The 19,917-nt window shown below is 54.9% G+C and overlaps 1 protein-coding gene across 13 annotated transcripts in view; it reads right to left on the reverse strand.

Moving 5' to 3' along the window:
• Window positions 1-19,917, reverse strand: part of LOC140385700 (uncharacterized) — a 661,829-nt gene that overhangs the window by 481,292 nt on the left and 160,620 nt on the right. For all 13 annotated transcript variants that reach the window (XM_072468125.1, XM_072468137.1, XM_072468135.1 and 10 more), the window contains exon 3: window positions 8,952-9,026. In XM_072468125.1, the coding sequence (XP_072324226.1) occupies window positions 8,952-9,026 (75 nt within the window). The remainder of the gene's footprint in view (window positions 1-8,951; window positions 9,027-19,917) is intronic.

Genomic DNA, 19,917 nt, shown 5'->3' on the forward strand with positions numbered 1-19,917 from the left:
GAGGAGAGGGAGGAGAGGAGAGGAGAGGAGAGGGAGGAGAGAGGGAGGAGAGGGAGGAGCGAGGAGAGGGAGGAGAGAGAGGGAGAGAGAGGAGGGAAGAGAGAGAGAGGAGAATTGCCTCTGCCAAATTAGTCTCACGTGGTTCAACTGTAAATGGTTGGGGTTTGATGTGAGGGGTTCTTGTTTTTATTGGATGTCAATATGCACATTTGGGTAAAGTGTTACGGGTAGGGGCTGGTTTGCTGATGATGATTACGAGATTCTCTGTTTCACTCTGTGGGCGGATTTAGACAGAACCATAGAATTTCTACAGTGGAGAAGGAGACCATTTGGCCCATCAAGTCTACACTGACCCTCTGAAAGAGCACCTTCCTTGGCCCACTCCCTCGCCTGTAACCTGCACATCTTTTGCCACGAAGGGGCAATTTAGTTTGGCCAATCCACCTAACCTGCACATCTTTGGACTGTGAGATGAAACCGGAGCACCCAAAGAAAACCCATGCAGACACTGGGATAAAGCGCAAAATCCACACCGTACCCAAGGCCAGAATTGAACCCGGGTCCCTGGCGTTGTAAGGCAGCAATGCTAACTACTGTGCCTCCCGATTTGCTGGCCATTTGGGTGAGCCTTGGGCCTGTTTTTCTTGAGTAAGAATGTAGCAACACCTGACAGTGGAAACAACTGACTCAGGGATATCCTTTTTTGCTAAGATTTTTTAAAAAAAGATCTTTATTCTCCTCATTTTCGACATTTTCAAACAAACGAAAAAAAAACAAACACGATAACAATAACCCAGAAACAACATCCCTCTCAATAATCCCTCTCAGTCCAAAGATGTGCTGGTTAGGTGGATTGGCCATGATAAATTGCCCTGAGTGTTCAAAATTGCCCTTAGTGTTGGGTGGGGTTACTGAGTTATGGGGATAGGGTGGAGGTGTTGACCTTGGGTAGGTGCTCTTTCCAAGAGCCGGTGCAGACTCGATGGGCCGAATGGCCTCCTTCTGCACTGTAAATTCTATGATTCTATGAATATACAATTTAATACATCAATTTGTGCATTCCAGGTAAACGTTAACAAAACAAAACAATGAAACAATAAGCCCAACCACCCCATCGCACCCCCCCCCCGCCGAATGTTCAATAGCAATCAGTTCCTGAAAGTGCATAATAAACAGTCCCCAAGAATTGTAGAACCACTCCTTCATCCCCCTCAGCTCAAAGTTCACCTACTCAAGAGTCAGAAATTCAAGTAGGTCCACCCACCAAGCCGAGGCACAGGGCGGAGAAGCTGACCACCACCCCAACAGGTCCCACCCGCAGGCAATCAGCTTGGCGAAGGCCAAAACATCTGCCCCCGTACCCAACCGCCTGCAGCTCAGGTCGGTCCGACATACTGAAAATGGCCTACAAGGGACCCGGTTCCAGGTCCACATGTAGTATCCCTGAGATGATACTAAAGACTTCCCTTCAATACCTCTCCAGCTTCGGACAAGAACAAAATATATGTACATGGCTTGTGGAGCCCCTCCCACACTGTTCACATACATTGTCCACTCCCTCGAAGAGTCAGCTCATCCTTGCCCTCGTGAAGTGTGCCCTTTACACGATCTTCAGCTGCATCAGCCTCAACCTCGCGTATAAGGTTGAGGCGTTCATTCTTCGTAACACTTCACCACAAACCTTCTTCCATTATCTCCCCGAACTCTTCTTCCCATTTGGCCTTAATCCCGTCCATGGACACTATCCTCCTCCAGAATCTTCCCATAAATCCCTGACACCACCCCCTTCTCCAATCTCCCCGCCGTCAATACCTCTTCCAACAATGCGGGGGTCTGCGCTATCAGGAAGCTCTGATCCTCCTTCCTAGCAAAGTCTCAGAGCTGCAGGTACTGAAGCCCCAGTCCATACTTCTCTCTCAACTCTTCCAACCTCGCAAAACATCCCCCCAGGAACAGGTCTTTTGATACCCTGATCCCCCTCTCTTCCCTTCTCAGAAACCTCCCATCCAGCCTCCCTGGTTCGAACCTATTATTTCCCCTGATCGGCATCTCTCCTGACTCAGCCCCCAACTTAAAGTGCTGCCTCAGCTGCCTCCAAATCTTCAGTGTTGTCACCACCACTGGACTCCTGGAGTATTTGCCATGGGCCATCAGAAGCGGCACCGCTGTCAATGCCCTGAGCCCCGACCCCCTACACAGACCACCTCCATCCTAACTACCCCCTGCCGAACTCCTCGCCTTTTCAGTGTTCGCCGCCCAATAATAGCCTCACCTGGTCCTTCACCTTCAGGTGGGTCTCTTGTAACATGGCAACATCAGCCTTTGAAGCTTTTTAGATGCGCAAACACCCTCGATCGCTTCACTGGCTCCCCCCAAACCCCTCACGTACCACGTTACTATTCTGACCAGGGGTCTTTCAACAGCCCCCCCTCATCCACCATCGTCACAACTCCGGGCCCTGCCCAATGAGCCTGGCCGGCCCCATCCCTTTGTTGCCATCAAACCCCACCCTCCCAGAATCCCTTTTACTAAGATTACTAAGTTTGTGGCCTCTTAATTGGCCAGGTAAAACCCCCAAAATTCTGCAGAGCTTTCCTTTAGAGGAAACGGGGATGGGGGGCAGGGGTCGTCTGGATTTACCCAGTTTATTATTGGCAGCCAACATCTAGAAGGTATTGGCCCCATGTGGGGACAGATGGAGGCAAGCTCCTGTAGTGGCTTTAATCGAAGGGATTTGGCAACGGCCCCACTTACATTCTCTCCGATGAGGTTCTCCTCGAACCTGGTGATGGTGTCCACTCTTAAAAGTTTAGGGGAAATTTAGGCAGCAGTACAAATTGGGAGCCATGTCCTTGCTATCCTCTATCTGTGACAGCCACATATTATTTGCTCCAACAAGTTTAGACGCGACGTTGAGATCATGCGAGGAGAAGAGCCTTGGGAGTTTTAGGGATCTATTTGTGAAGGGACGGTTTGCTAGTTTGCAGGTATTATCGACAAGGTTTCAACTCCCGGGGACAAACTCGTTCTGTTACCTCCAGGTGTGTGATTTTGTTTGACAGGCTTTTCCCACATTCCCCTCGGCTCCACAACCCTCCTTGACAAATGGGATCCTATCGCTTGCAGGGCCTTGCACTTCCAACATCTATGGGCAAATCTGGTCAATGGAGGTGACCCCACTGGATGATGTACGGGCAAAATGGGAGGTAGAACTGGGACCTATTTTAGACGAAGACGTGTGGTATGAGGCCCTTCATAGGGTGAACTCCATGTTCTCCTGTGCACGTCTAATTCAGCTCAAGGTAGTACATAGGACTCACCCAACCTAAAGCTAGGTTGAGCGGTTTCTTTTAGGGACAGGTGTGAGCGGTGTTCTTTGGGTCCTGCTAATCACACCCACATGTTTTGGTTAGTCCCAAGATGGGAAGCTGTTGGGTCTCCTTCTTTATCATATCAGCGGTTCTTAACATTCATTGATCTGGAGCCTTGTCCTTTGGTGGCCATTTTCGGGATATCGGACTCACCAGGGTTGGGGATGGGGGTGAAGGAGGATGTTCTTGCCTTTGCAGTTCTTAGTTCTCATTATCAGAGGGACAGTGGTTCGTTTTTTTTTTGGGGGGGGGGGGGGGGGGGGTGACTACTACTACTTACACCAGATAATAAATAAGGAAAAATATATTTGTTTAATTGTTCTGCCCACACCTTCACTAATCATGCATCATAGAATTGAATGAGCAAGTTACATGAACATGATGTATTCTAGGGTTGCGATAAATCTGAAATAGTCACCATTAGCATCAAGCATAGAGAGAAAAAAATAATTGCATTGTTACCGATTATTTCCCTCATTAGAGCATGCAAGATTTCAGACTGAGGTTGAACTCCATACTCCAGTCCCACTGTGTACCAGAGAAACTGCCGATGTGTGATTCATGGAGAAAACAGCACGCAGTACAATAAACTCAGTACAATTTACTAAATCTCAATGCAGCCATGTAGCAAATACTTCCTGTTCACAAATGCTGTACGTTTGACTTCCATCCGCCCAATCTGTTTGTCACGGTGGAGTGTTCCAGTAATTATTCCACGGTCTCATCTTTCTTCTTTTTTTAAATAGAAAGAAAATCTGGGACTTGCGTAACTCTGGCATCATAATGGGGAGCAAAGAAGAGTGTTCCAGTCCCTGAATACTTCCCAGTGTATCCAGCTGATCAACCTGATAGTCAGGTTAATGGTCTATCCATAAAGGATCTTTGTTACAAAACAAATCTACTGGGTGTAAGAGCAATGGGGTAAAAATAAGGGTTGTCTCAAGTACTGTCAGGCATAAAAGAGAAAGGAGAAATTCTGGCAAACTGGTCTTCATTGCCCAACACAAGAGTGAAGGCAGAGAAAGATCGATAGGGAGATAAAGAGCAGACGCAAAGGGACCCCGAGACCAGCAGTGAGAGCAGAACAAGACAGACCACATTTTAGAATTAGAACGTTACAGCACAGTACAGGAAGAAGAAAAATTAAACAAGAAAGCAAGTGATTGGTTGGTGAGCATGTCTCTTTTTCTTTCTCTAAATTAGGGCAAATTCAAACTAGGAGCCAGAAAATGATAAATTTCAAACACATTAATTAATTTACTGCAATACTCGAATATAAGCATAGTTTAGATCTGGAGGCAGCAATTAAACTCCATAGACTGGATGAACTGGATTCTAAAAGAGGAAAACTATTTTTTGATCATGATGCGTCAGTCATTACTTCACAGAAGGAGACCATTTGGTCCAATGAATCCATGCTAGCTCACTGAAGAGAAATCCAGTAAGTCCCATCTCCCTCAAATGTCCTTCCAATTTCCTTTTAAAATCTTTGATAGTCTCCACTACCACCGCCCGAATAGGCAAGCAGTTTCCTCCTTCACCATACCCCAAGCCACACATTGATCATCCCGATCTTCCTATTCTTGTGTGCATGTGATCCAAACATTATTACCTGTCTCCACTACCACCGCCCTAATAGGCAAGCAGTTTCCTCCTTCCCTCCTGCACCATACCCCAAGCCACACAGTGATCCTCCCCATCTTCCTATTCTTGCGTGCATGTGATCCAGACATTACTACCTTGGAAGTCCGACCTTTTAAAACTTTCTCCCTAGCTCCTTAAATTCTAATTATAGAATCTCAGTACTTGCCTTCTCTATGTCGTTGTACCAAAATGTGCAAAACTTCTGCAAATTCCACTCTCTGCAGGGTATTCTCCACCCTCTCAATGATATCCTTTACCTGGGCACCAGGAAGACAGCACACCATGTGGGAATGACAAAAATCACTTTTTTGGGTTTATTCATTCAGGGGATGTGAGCACTGGCTGGACCAGCATTTATTGTCCATCCCTAATTGCTCTTGAACGGAGTGGTTTGCTAGGCCATTTCAGAGAGTATTTAAGAGTCAACCACATTTCAGTGGGCATCTTCCCACTTACCAGAGCTTGTTCCCTTTCGGGAGCTGGAGCTTCTCAGTTAGTTCCCCCAGGGTTGCCCCTCTGCCGTCTACGTACAAGCCTCTGACTCTCAACACCCCTTCCTCCCTTATCCGGGTTTTGTACATAGCGCCCATGATCCAGGTTTTAAACATAACGTCCATTTCGGCCAGGATGAATGGTGGTTTTTGGAGGTAGGGCTGACTGACATGTCTTTTAGCTTAAAGTACTGTCTAAGCGAGTTCCATGCTCTTAGTGTGGCTACCACCTCCGGGCTCGTAGAGTACTTGGCTGGGGGAAATGGGAGTGGGGCAGTGGTCAGGGCCTGCAGAGTCATCTCAGTACAGGAGGGCTCTTCCATCTGTACCCATTCTCCCCCCCCCCCCCCCCCCCCCCACCCCACCTACCCCAGCCAACCCTGCACCCTTTCTACATTTGGTGCCCCCCCCCCCCCCAACACCCCCAGAAGACGCTGGGGTTCTCTCCTGCCCACACTTTGGCAAAGAAGGATTTGGGGAAGATCAGGAGTGATCTAAATATGAAAAGGACCATTGGCAGCACTTTAATTTTTATTGTCTGCACTCTCGCTGCCAGGGAGAGCGGGAGTGAGTCCCACCTCCATAGGTCCCCTATCACCTCCTCCACCACCAGGCTAGACTTTCCAGTTGTGGGCTATCTGGATCCCGAGGTATCTGAACTTGTTTTGGGCCAGTCTGAATAGCAGCGTTCCCAGCTCTGCTTCTCCCCCCCTGCGGGATCACCAGAAAGATTTTGCTCTTGCTTAGGTCAAGTTTGTATCCAGAGAAGGCTCCCCGCAGGAGTTCCATCATCTTACCCATGCTGGTTAGGGGGTTCCAGACATAAAGCAGCAGATTATCCGCATAGAGAGAGACTCTGCTCCCTGCCTCCACTTTGCATGGATCTCCACCCCTCACTGATCTAAGCTAGATAGCCAGTCGCTCAATTGCCAGAGCGAACAGCAGCGGAGACAACAGGCATCCCTGCCTCGTACCTCTGTACAGCCAGAAATAATCTGAGCTGGCAGTGTTGGACTGTACGCTCGCCATGGGAGCATTGTACAACAGTTTCATCCACGAGGTGAACACTGGCCTAAACTCAAACCGTTTCAGTACCTCAAGGAGACACCTCCACGCCAATCGGCTACGGTCTTCTCTGCGTTCAGGGAGATGATCACTTCTGGGTCTCTTACCCAGTTGGGGACATGACCATGTTTAGCGTGTAATGTTCACAGTCAGCTGTCTGCCCTTGACAAACCCGGTCTGATCTTCCGCGATCACTTTTGGCAAGCAACTCTTCAGTCGTCTTGCCAGAACATCTTTCCACGACTTTACAATAATCTTTATTATTATCACAAGTAGGCTTAGGTTAACACCGCAATGAAGTTACTGTGAAAATCCCCTAGTCGCCACACTCCGGCGCCTGTTCGGGTACACAGAGGGAGAAATCAGAATGTCCAATTCACCCAACAGCACATCTTTTGGGACTTTTGGGAGGAAACCAGAGCACCCACAGGAAACCCACACAGACACACGGAGAACGTGCAGACTCCGCACAGACAGTGACCCAAGCGGGTATCGAACCCGGGTCCCTGGAGCTGTGAAGCAACAATGCTAACCACTGTGCTGCCTTAGTCGGTGTTCAGGAGTGACATGGGTTTGTATGACCCACACTTGGCCGGGTCTTTACTTTCTTTGGGATCAGTGAGATCGAGGCCTATGCCAGTGTGGGCAGCAGTGCCTCCCCCTTGACAATGAAGCCATCAGGTCCTGGTGCTTTCTGGATTGCATGGAGTTGATGCATTCCACGACCTCCTCCAGATCCAACGGTGCTTCCAGTCCCTGTCCTTGTTCCTAGAAAATAGAAGCAGGAGGCGGCCATTCGGGCCTTCAAGTTGCTCCGCCATTCACTATGATCATTATTAGTCACTCTCTGGGTGATTATTAGTCATCAAGTTCGATACATTGATCCTGCACCCCCCCCCCCATCTGCCCCCATGTTGAAGTCCCTGATTTGAAACATTGAAAAAAAACACAGAAAAGTAAGAGGGCCTTCAAGTCTGCTCCGCCATTCATTATGATCATGGTTGATCCTCCACTCAATAGCCTAATCCCACTTTCCCCTATTCGTTGATCCCCTTCGCCCCAAGTGCTATATCTAACTGATTCTTGAAACCATACAATGTTTTGGGCTCAACTACTTCCTGTGATAAATTCCACAGGCTCACCACTCTTTGGGTGAAGAAATTTCTCCTCATCTCGGTCCTAGATAGTCTACCCCGTATCCTCAGACTGCGACCCCAGGTTCTGGACGCACCCACCATTGGGAACATCCTTCCTGCATCTAGATTTAATCTCTCCTCGTACGTTAGCCCTGCCATCCCTGGAATCAGCCTGGAAAACCTTTGCTGCACTCCCTCTACAGCAAGATCATGTAAATCATTTTTGCAATCATCTAAAAGGGGATTGAGAGGCAGTTTCTCTCCCATGCAAACCATCCCCCTCTCAAACCCTACTGGTCAAAGCGTTTCCCAGTAGATAAAAGTGTCTAGTGATGCACAAAGATCATAACTATACAGGACATACTAGGTGGATTATTTTTTTTTTCATGACTAACAGAGGAACATATGAAAATTATGGCCAAGTTATCAGATGGAGGAATATCAACTCAATCTTTGTTTCTTGCTAGTGTCATAACAGTACATTGCCATATTATTGTCTTCTCCATTCCCAATTAACAGTGATCATTATGAAGCTACTAGGGAAGTGTAATTATCTACTTCAGTCTCAAGCTTCCCATTTTATTTAAGAACACAATTTCAAAATAAAATGCTTGGGCAATGAGAATATTGAAAATTTTACGCATGTGCATCATTCAGCATTGAAAAGTTTGAATCTGCTCTGTAAAGCTGTTCTTTTGGCACACTTTCAAAGAATAACCGTGAACATATTCAATTGTTCTACTGATTAAAGCATTATCATGGAGATATACCGATTAGGAAATTACCAGGTTTGATCACCAATCTACGCTGAATTGTAAGAACTCATCAATGTAACAGTACGATCACTGCAAAACAGCCACAAAGCTCTTCAGTTAGAGGAAGCAAAATAAATGATGGTTCTTATGGCCAAACATTTACCATGAAACCTTAGCTGGAACTGCACCTGCAGAAACAGGTGACAACTAGCACACTCAGCTATGATAACCAGAAGGTGAAACAGTCATTCATTGCTTAGGTACGCATTAAGAATGGCCAATTGGGAGAGGGTGCAGCTCCTGCTGTATCTTATCCCAATGAGAATCAAAACCCTCTGGAGAAAATGGGTAGAAAAAGGAATCCTTGTATCATTAAAACATAAGTTCCTTATCTATGCAGAGAAAATTACATCCAAAATAAAAAATAAAATAATCACAGCTATTGTCTGCAGGGAGTAGGGATAATGAAAGCTCCTGATGCAACCTTACCTGTGTCATCAGCTTTTCCGACACCATGCTCCCCATTGGGCACATCCCCTGGTCCTTGCTCACTTGCTCCAGAACCTACAGAATTTCACACACAGCAGACAGTCAGATATTACACAACATGAATGGCATGATTCATAATACTCTAAACACCAGAGTTCAAAATAAATCTCACAACCAACTGCCTGTCTAGAGCAAAGGAAGAAAAAACAATACACAAGATTATTACTGCTTCTGGAAAGTGCTACGTTTAAATCAGATTAACCTATGGAGCAGTTAACAACTGTGCACAGCCCTTCTAACAATTCCATGGCTGTATTCTTCAAGAGGGTTGGATCAATGTGTCACAACTAGCAAGTGGGACTGGAATGATTAACTCATGAAGAATCATCACTATCACTAATTTTGGCAGCTGAATAAGTCAAATTCATTTTTTGTTGAGGGTTTCTGGATCTTTTTTAAATAACAGGTTGCCATTCTGCAATTGCCAGTTTTCAAAAAGTACAAATCATCACCTTTATTACGATTTTATAACTTCTGAACTATTTTATGAACTTTATAGTCAATGGTATTTAATGGGAAAAGTGATCAAATCATTATTTTCTTTCCCAATTAAGGGACAATTTAGCATGGTCAATCACTTACCCAGCATATCATCGGGCTGTGGGGATGAAATCCATGCAGACGCGGGAAGAATATGCAAACTCCAAACAGACATTGACCCGGGGCCGGGATCACACCCGGGACTTGGCGCCATGAGGCAATAGTGCTAACCACTGCGCCACCATGCTGCCTCTAGTGATCAAATCAATAGGAATCACAGACCACTTGCAAGACAAACTTTAACAAAAATGTCAGACCTCTTTAGAAATAGGAGTATCACTATAGAAAGCAAAATGGGATTTGTTTTATCATCTTTTATTGTCAAAACAGGTTACAGCGAATAAACACCCCGGGAAACGTACTTCCCAACAATCAACTATACATTCTGTACAGATTTTTCCCCTTTTTTCAAACCCCCTCCCCCGCGATGAACAGCCCCTCAAACACGGTCAGAAACATCCCGCACATTTCCTCAAACCCCCCTGAAGATCCCCTTAACTCATACTTTATCTTCTCTAATTGCAGGAAGTTGTACGGGTCACCCAACCAAGCCGCTACCCTGGTAGCGATGCCGACCGCCACTCCAGCAAAATTCACCACCGTGCAATCAGAGAGGCGAAGGCCAAGACATTGGCCTTTCTCCTCTCCATGAGCTCCGGCTTCTCTGAAACCCCAAATATCGCCACCAAAGGGTCCGGGTCCACCTCCTCCTCCACTATCTTGGCTAAGACCACAAACACTCCCGCCAAGAATCCTCAATTTTTCGCAACCTGAAAACACGTGCACGTGTTTCGCTGACGCCTGCCCACACCTCACACTCATCTGCTACCCCCTGAAAGAACCCACCCATTCTCGCCCAAGTCATATGCACAACCTTAAACTGTATCAGGCTCATCCTTGCATAGGAGGTGGTCCCCGTTTACCCTACACACTGCCTCACTCTATACTCCCCAATTGATCTCCCCTCCCAACTTTACTTCCCATTTCTTCTTGATCTTCACCACCCGCTCACCTCCCTGATCCCCTCAGGCATTGAATATCAAGGGTTGAGGGTACATTCGCTCTTGTTGGAGATGGCCATTGCCTGACACTTGTGCGGCAAAATTTTAGTTGCCACCTGCCTGCCCAAGTGTGTACATTGTCCAGGTCATGCTGCATTTGGACATGGACTGCTTCAATATCTGTGTCGCCGCGAATGGAGCTGAATATTGTGTGCACAATCATCACTGAACATCCCCACTTTTGACCTTACGATGGAAGGAAAGTCACTGATAAAGCAGCTGAAGATATTTGGATCTTCGACACGATCCTGAGGAACTCTTGCTGTGAGTCCTGGAACCAAGATGCTTCACCTCTAACCATCTTGTTTTGTGCCAGGTATGACTACAACCAGTGGAGGGTTCTCCCATCAAATGCTATCTTTTTGTTAAGGTCAGTCACTCTCGCCTCACCTCGAATTCAGCTCTTTTGTCTATGTTTAAACCAAGGCTATAATGGAGGTCAGGAACTGAGTGACCCTGGCAATCCCAAATTGAGCATCAATGAGCTGGCTATTGCTAAACAAGTGCCACTTGACAGCACTGTTCATGGCCCCTTCCCAACACTTTACTTATGATTGAGTAGACTGATGGGGCAATAATTGGTCATGTTGAATTTGCTGTACTTGTGTACAGGACATAAGAACAGCAGGAGTAGGCCATATGGTCCCTCGAGCCTGCTCCGCCAGTCAATGAGATCATGGCTGATCTTTTGTGGACTCAGCTCCACTTTCCGGCACGAACACCATAACCCTTAATCCCTTTATTCTTCAAAAACTATCTATCTTTATCTTAAAAACATTTAATGAAGGAGCCTCAACTGCTTCACTGGGCAAGGAATTCCATAGATTCACAACCCTTGGGGTGAAGAAGTTCCTCCTAAGCTCAGTCCTAAATCTACTTCCCCTTATTTTGAGGCTATGCCCCCTAGTTCTGCTTTCACCCGCCAGTGGAAACAACCTGCCCGCATCTATCCTTTTGAAATGAAATGAAATGAAAATCGCTTATTGCCACAAGTAGGCTTCGAATGAAGTTACTGTGAAAAGCCCCTAGTCGCCACATTCCGGCGCCTGTTCGGGGAGGCTGTTACGAGAATCGAACCGTGCTGCTGGCCTGCCTTGGTCTGGTTTCAAAGCCAGCGATTTAGCCCTGTGCTAAACAGCCCCTGTTTTTATTCCCTTCATAATTTTACATATTTCTATAAGATCCCCCCGCATCCTTCTAAATTCTAACAAGTACAGTCCCAGTCTACTCAACCTCTTCTCGTATTCCAAACCCTCAACTCTGAGATTAACCTAGTGAATCTCCTCTGCTCACCCTCCAGTGCCAGTACTTCCTTTCTCAGGTAAGGAGACCAAAACTGAACACAATACTCCAGGTGTGGCCTCACTAACACCTTATACAATTGCAGCATAACCTCAATAGTCTTAAACTCCATCCCTCTAGCAATGAAGGACAAAACTCCATTTGCCTTCTTAATCACCTGTTGCACCTGTAAACCAACTTTTTGCGACTCATGCACTGGCACACCCAGTCTCTCTGCACAGCAGCATGTTTTAATATTTTATCATTTAAATAATAATCCCTTTTGCTGTTATTCCTACCAAAATGGATAACCTCACATTTGTCAACATTGTATTCCATCTGCCAGGCCCTAGCCCAGGCATTGTCAAACTCAGGGGCGCGACCCGCGGGTGGGTGTCGGGAGGGTCGTGAAGCTGCCCATCGCGGCGCTCCCAATCATGCAAATCTGCAAGCAACAGCCGGCTGTTAATAACGCCGGCTGCAAGCGGCCTTCAAAATGGCCACGAACATGTTAAAAAAATGTGGCCGCACTGCACATGCGTGCCAGAACATCAGAACGCATGCGCAGTGCGGCCGCTATTTTAAAAAACGGCTGCAGCTTTTTGTTTTATAAGTTCGGGGCAGTTTTATTCATTCATTTTATCTTTATTCTTTTTTACAAGTTCGGGGGGGTTTATTTGATAAACTCTTATAGGAAAAAAATGCAGAACTTTGGACAGATGGAGACTCCATACTTTCCGACACCGGAAGGCTTCACTTTCATCCAACAGGTCCCATTGGAGGAGCGTGTACAAGGGCAAAGGGACCCAAAACCATTTCCTCCATTTTGGTCAGCAGCAAACAAGGTAAGAGAAAAAGGTCGGCCGGCGTGGGTCGCGCAGGTCGGCCGGCGTGGGTCGCGCAGGTCGGCCGGCGTGGGTCGCGCAGGTCGGCCGGCGTGGGTCGCGCAGGTCGGCCGGCGTGGGTCGCGCAGGTCGGCCGGCGTGGGTCGCGCAGGTCGGCCGGCGTGGGTCGCGCAGGTCGGCCGGCGTGGGTCGCGCAGGTCGGCCGGCGTGGGTCGCGCAGGTCGGCCGGCGTGGGTCGCGCAGGTCGGCCGGCGTGGGTCGCGCAGGTCGGCCGGCGTGGGTCGCGCAGGTCGGCCGGCGTGGGTCGCGCAGGTCGGCCGGCGTGGGTCGCGCAGGTCGGCCGGCGTGGGTCGCGCAGGTCGGCCGGCGTGGGTCGCGCAGGTCGGCCGGCGTGGGTCGCGCAGGTCGGCCGGCGTGGGTCGCGCAGGTCGGCCGGCGTGGGTCGCGCAGGTCGGCCGGCGTGGGTCGCGCAGGTCGGCCGGCGTGGGTCGCGCAGGTCGGCCGGCGTGGGTCGCGCAGGTCGGCCGGCGTGGGTCGCGCAGGTCGGCCGGCGTGGGTCGCGCAGGTCGGCCGGCGTGGGTCGCGCAGGTCGGCCGGCGTGGGTCGCGCAGGTCGGCCGGCGTGGGTCGCGCAGGTCGGCCGGCGTGGGTCGCGCAGGTCGGCCGGCGTGGGTCGCGCAGGTCGGCCGGCGTGGGTCGCGCAGGTCGGCCGGCGTGGGTCGCGCAGGTCGGCCGGCGTGGGTCGCGCAGGTCGGCCGGCGTGGGTCGCGCAGGTCGGCCGGCGTGGGTCGCGCAGGTCGGCCGGCGTGGGTCGCGCAGGTCGGCCGGCGTGGGTCGCGCAGGTCGGCCGGCGTGGGTCGCGCAGGTCGGCCGGCGTGGGTCGCGCAGGTCGGCCGGCGTGGGTCGCGCAGGTCGGCCGGCGTGGGTCGCGCAGGTCGGCCGGCGTGGGTCGCGCAGGTCGGCCGGCGTGGGTCGCGCAGGTCGGCCGGCGTGGGTCGCGCAGGTCGGCCGGCGTGGGTCGCGCAGGTCGGCCGGCGTGGGTCGCGCAGGTCGGCCGGCGTGGGTCGCGCAGGTCGGCCGGCGTGGGTCGCGCAGGTCGGCCGGCGTGGGTCGCGCAGGTCGGCCGGCGTGGGTCGCGCAGGTCGGCCGGCGTGGGTCGCGCAGGTCGGCCGGCGTGGGTCGCGCAGGTCGGCCGGCGTGGGTCGCGCAGGTCGGCCGGCGTGGGTCGCGCAGGTCGGCCGGCGTGGGTCGCGCAGGTCGGCCGGCGTGGGTCGCGCAGGTCGGCCGGCGTGGGTCGCGCAGGTCGGCCGGCGTGGGTCGCGCAGGTCGGCCGGCGTGGGTCGCGCAGGTCGGCCGGCGTGGGTCGCGCAGGTCGGCCGGCGTGGGTCGCGCAGGTCGGCCGGCGTGGGTCGCGCAGGTCGGCCGGCGTGGGTCGCGCAGGTCGGCCGGCGTGGGTCGCGCAGGTCGGCCGGCGTGGGTCGCGCAGGTCGGCCGGCGTGGGTCGCGCAGGTCGGCCGGCGTGGGTCGCGCAGGTCGGCCGGCGTGGGTCGCGCAGGTCGGCCGGCGTGGGTCGCGCAGGTCGGCCGGCGTGGGTCGCGCAGGTCGGCCGGCGTGGGTCGCGCAGGTCGGCCGGCGTGGGTCGCGCAGGTCGGCCGGCGTGGGTCGCGCAGGTCGGCCGGCGTGGGTCGCGCAGGTCGGCCGGCGTGGGTCGCGCAGGTCGGCCGGCGTGGGTCGCGCAGGTCGGCCGGCGTGGGTCGCGCAGGTCGGCCGGCGTGGGTCGCGCAGGTCGGCCGGCGTGGGTCGCGCAGGTCGGCCGGCGTGGGTCGCGCAGGTCGGCCGGCGTGGGTCGCGCAGGTCGGCCGGCGTGGGTCGCGCAGGTCGGCCGGCGTGGGTCGCGCAGGTCGGCCGGCGTGGGTCGCGCAGGTCGGCCGGCGTGGGTCGCGCAGGTCGGCCGGCGTGGGTCGCGCAGGTCGGCCGGCGTGGGTCGCGCAGGTCGGCCGGCGTGGGTCGCGCAGGTCGGCCGGCGTGGGTCGCGCAGGTCGGCCGGCGTGGGTCGCGCAGGTCGGCCGGCGTGGGTCGCGCAGGTCGGCCGGCGTGGGTCGCGCAGGTCGGCCGGCGTGGGTCGCGCAGGTCGGCCGGCGTGGGTCGCGCAGGTCGGCCGGCGTGGGTCGCGCAGGTCGGCCGGCGTGGGTCGCGCAGGTCGGCCGGCGTGGGTCGCGCAGGTCGGCCGGCGTGGGTCGCGCAGGTCGGCCGGCGTGGGTCGCGCAGGTCGGCCGGCGTGGGTCGCGCAGGTCGGCCGGCGTGGGTCGCGCAGGTCGGCCGGCGTGGGTCGCGCAGGTCGGCCGGCGTGGGTCGCGCAGGTCGGCCGGCGTGGGTCGCGCAGGTCGGCCGGCGTGGGTCGCGCAGGTCGGCCGGCGTGGGTCGCGCAGGTCGGCCGGCGTGGGTCGCGCAGGTCGGCCGGCGTGGGTCGCGCAGGTCGGCCGGCGTGGGTCGCGCAGGTCGGCCGGCGTGGGTCGCGCAGGTCGGCCGGCGTGGGTCGCGCAGGTCGGCCGGCGTGGGTCGCGCAGGTCGGCCGGCGTGGGTCGCGCAGGTCGGCCGGCGTGGGTCGCGCAGGTCGGCCGGCGTGGGTCGCGCAGGTCGGCCGGCGTGGGTCGCGCAGGTCGGCCGGCGTGGGTCGCGCAGGTCGGCCGGCGTGGGTCGCGCAGGTCGGCCGGCGTGGGTCGCGCAGGTCGGCCGGCGTGGGTCGCGCAGGTCGGCCGGCGTGGGTCGCGCAGGTCGGCCGGCGTGGGTCGCGCAGGTCGGCCGGCGTGGGTCGCGCAGGTCGGCCGGCGTGGGTCGCGCAGGTCGGCCGGCGTGGGTCGCGCAGGTCGGCCGGCGTGGGTCGCGCAGGTCGGCCGGCGTGGGTCGCGCAGGTCGGCCGGCGTGGGTCGCGCAGGTCGGCCGGCGTGGGTCGCGCAGGTCGGCCGGCGTGGGTCGCGCAGGTCGGCCGGCGTGGGTCGCGCAGGTCGGCCGGCGTGGGTCGCGCAGGTCGGCCGGCGTGGGTCGCGCAGGTCGGCCGGCGTGGGTCGCGCAGGTCGGCCGGCGTGGGTCGCGCAGGTCGGCCGGCGTGGGTCGCGCAGGTCGGCCGGCGTGGGTCGCGCAGGTCGGCCGGCGTGGGTCGCGCAGGTCGGCCGGCGTGGGTCGCGCAGGTCGGCCGGCGTGGGTCGCGCAGGTCGGCCGGCGTGGGTCGCGCAGGTCGGCCGGCGTGGGTCGCGCAGGTCGGCCGGCGTGGGTCGCGCAGGTCGGCCGGCGTGGGTCGCGCAGGTCGGCCGGCGTGGGTCGCGCAGGTCGGCCGGCGTGGGTCGCGCAGGTCGGCCGGCGTGGGTCGCGCAGGTCGGCCGGCGTGGGTCGCGCAGGTCGGCCGGCGTGGGTCGCGCAGGTCGGCCGGCGTGGGTCGCGCAGGTCGGCCGGCGTGGGTCGCGCAGGTCGGCCGGCGTGGGTCGCGCAGGTCGGCCGGCGTGGGTCGCGCAGGTCGGCCGGCGTGGGTCGCGCAGGTCGGCCGGCGTGGGTCGCGCAGGTCGGCCGGCGTGGGTCGCGCAGGTCGGCCGGCGTGGGTCGCGCAGGTCGGCCGGCGTGGGTCGCGCAGGTCGGCCGGCGTGGGTCGCGCAGGTCGGCCGGCGTGGGTCGCGCAGGTCGGCCGGCGTGGGTCGCGCAGGTCGGCCGGCGTGGGTCGCGCAGGTCGGCCGGCGTGGGTCGCGCAGGTCGGCCGGCGTGGGTCGCGCAGGTCGGCCGGCGTGGGTCGCGCAGGTCGGCCGGCGTGGGTCGCGCAGGTCGGCCGGCGTGGGTCGCGCAGGTCGGCCGGCGTGGGTCGCGCAGGTCGGCCGGCGTGGGTCGCGCAGGTCGGCCGGCGTGGGTCGCGCAGGTCGGCCGGCGTGGGTCGCGCAGGTCGGCCGGCGTGGGTCGCGCAGGTCGGCCGGCGTGGGTCGCGCAGGTCGGCCGGCGTGGGTCGCGCAGGTCGGCCGGCGTGGGTCGCGCAGGTCGGCCGGCGTGGGTCGCGCAGGTCGGCCGGCGTGGGTCGCGCAGGTCGGCCGGCGTGGGTCGCGCAGGTCGGCCGGCGTGGGTCGCGCAGGTCGGCCGGCGTGGGTCGCGCAGGTCGGCCGGCGTGGGTCGCGCAGGTCGGCCGGCGTGGGTCGCGCAGGTCGGCCGGCGTGGGTCGCGCAGGTCGGCCGGCGTGGGTCGCGCAGGTCGGCCGGCGTGGGTCGCGCAGGTCGGCCGGCGTGGGTCGCGCAGGTCGGCCGGCGTGGGTCGCGCAGGTCGGCCGGCGTGGGTCGCGCAGGTCGGCCGGCGTGGGTCGCGCAGGTCGGCCGGCGTGGGTCGCGCAGGTCGGCCGGCGTGGGTCGCGCAGGTCGGCCGGCGTGGGTCGCGCAGGTCGGCCGGCGTGGGTCGCGCAGGTCGGCCGGCGTGGGTCGCGCAGGTCGGCCGGCGTGGGTCGCGCAGGTCGGCCGGCGTGGGTCGCGCAGGTCGGCCGGCGTGGGTCGCGCAGGTCGGCCGGCGTGGGTCGCGCAGGTCGGCCGGCGTGGGTCGCGCAGGTCGGCCGGCGTGGGTCGCGCAGGTCGGCCGGCGTGGGTCGCGCAGGTCGGCCGGCGTGGGTCGCGCAGGTCGGCCGGCGTGGGTCGCGCAGGTCGGCCGGCGTGGGTCGCGCAGGTCGGCCGGCGTGGGTCGCGCAGGTCGGCCGGCGTGGGTCGCGCAGGTCGGCCGGCGTGGGTCGCGCAGGTCGGCCGGCGTGGAAAAAATGGGTCCCTGGAAAAATAGTTTGATGAACACTGCCCTAGCCCATTCACTTAACCTATCCAAATCCCTCTGCAGACTTCCAGTATCCTCTGCACTTTTTGCTTTACCACTCATCTTAGTGTCGTCTACAAACTTGGACACATTGCACTTGGTCCCCAACTCCAAATCATCTATATAAATTGTGAAAAATTGTGGGCCCAACACTGATCCTTGAGGGACACCACTAGCTACTGATTGCCAACCAGAGAAACACCCATTAATCCCCACTCTTTGCTTTCTATTAATTAACCAATCCTCTATCCATGCTACTACTTTACCCTTAATGCCATGCATCTTTATCTTATGTGTGGCACCTTGTCAAAAGCTTTCTGGAAAACCAGATATACCACATCCATTGGCTCCCCATTATCTACCGCACTGGTAATGTCCTCAAAAAATTCCACTAAATTAGTTAGGCATGACCTGCCCTTTATGAACCCATGCTGCATCTGCCCAATGGAACAATTTCCATCCAGATGCCTCGCTATTTCTTCCTTGATGATAAGATTCCAGAATCTTCCCTACTACCGAAGTTAAGCTAACTGGCCTATAATTACCCGCTTTCTGCCTACCTCCTTTTTTAAACAGGTGTCACGTTTGCTAATTTCCAATCCGCCAGGTCCACCCCAGAGTCTAGTGAATTTTGGTAAATTATCACTAGTGCATTTGCAATTTCCCTAGCCATCTCTTTTAGCATGCTGGGATGCATTCCATCAGGGCCATGAGACTTGTCTACCTTTCGCCCCATTAGCTTGCCCATCACTACCTCCTTGGTGATAACAATCCTCTCAAGGTCCTCACCTGTCATAGCCTCATTTCCATCAGTCTCTGGCATGTTGTTTGTGTCTTCCACTGTGAAGACCGACCCAAAAAACCTGTTCAGTTCCTCAGCCATTTCCTCATCTCCCATTATTAAATCTCCCTTCTCATCCTCTAAAGGACCAATATTTACCTTTGTAGAAACCTGTACTATCGGTTTTTATATTCTGAGCAAGTTTACTCGCATAATCTATCTTACTCTTCTTTATAGCTTTTTTAGTAGCTTTCTGTTGCCCCTAAAGATTTCCCAGTCCTCTAGCTTCCCACTAATCTTTGCCACTTTGTATGCTTTTTCCTTCAATTTGATACTCTCCCTTATTTCCTTAAGACATATCTGAGCAATTTTCTTTCCACATTGCCAGGTAGATGTCAGTGTTGTAGCTGTACTGGAACAGCTTGGCTAAGAGAACAGCACATTCCGGAACAAGTCTTCAGGATTATTGCCAGAATAGCGGGGCACACAGACTTTGCAGTACCCAATGCCTTCAGTTATTTATTGATATCAAGTGGAGTGAATCGAATTGGCTGACTGGCATTTACGATGGATCATGCACTGCATTTCGGGCTGAAGATTGTTGTGACTGCTTTAGCCTCACCTTTTACACTAATGCATTGGGCTCCTCAATTATCAAGTATGGGGATAATTCGGGAGCCACCACCTTCAGTGAGTTGTTTAATAGTCCACCACCATTCACAGCTGATGTGGCAGGACTACAGAGCTTAAATCTGATCCATTGGTTGTGGAATCACTTAGCTTGTTCATTTTTGGCTCAGTGGTAATGGTAGAGTGGGGGATATGGCAGGCTGTGATGTTAGATCAAAAGAGAAAATGCTGGAAAATCTCAGCATCTGCACAGAGAGAAGAGAGCCAACGTTTCGAGTTCAGATGACCCTTTATCAAAGCTGGTAGATGTTAGATTGTTGTAGAGTTCAATTCTGCTGCTGCTGATAGCCCAGAGCCTCATGCATACCCAGTTGAGTTGCTATATCTGTTCCAAGTTATCAAATTTAGCATGGTGGTAGTGCCAAACAACAAGATGGAGGGTATCCTCAATGTGAAGACGGGACTCAACGACTGCGCAGTGTTCACTCCTACCAATATGACAGTGCAGAAGGAGGCCATTTGGCCCGAGTCTGCATCGATCATCCGAAAAAGCACCCAAGACCCACTCCCCCACCTTATCCCTACAACCCCATAAACCCACCTAACCTACACATCCTTGACCACTAAGGGGCAGTTTAGCCTGGCCAATCCATCTCACCTGCACATCTTTGGACTGTGGGAGGAAACCAGGGCACCCGGAGGAAACCCACGCAGACACGAGAACTATGTGCAAACTCCACCTGGACAGTCACCAATGGCCAGATTCAAACTCGGGTCCCTGACTCTCTGAGGCAGCAGTGCTAACCACTGTGCCATCCTCAAGTATGTTTTTCCCTCTGATTGGTTCCCACACCACCTGCCGCAATCTCAGTCTAGCAGCTTTAAGACCCAGCTAGCTCTCTATGGTGGTATTACTGAGCCACTCATGGTGATGGGACATTGGAAGTC

This window comes from Scyliorhinus torazame, chromosome 11 (assembly GCF_047496885.1).
Source record: "Scyliorhinus torazame isolate Kashiwa2021f chromosome 11, sScyTor2.1, whole genome shotgun sequence".
NCBI lineage: Eukaryota > Metazoa > Chordata > Chondrichthyes > Carcharhiniformes > Scyliorhinidae > Scyliorhinus > Scyliorhinus torazame.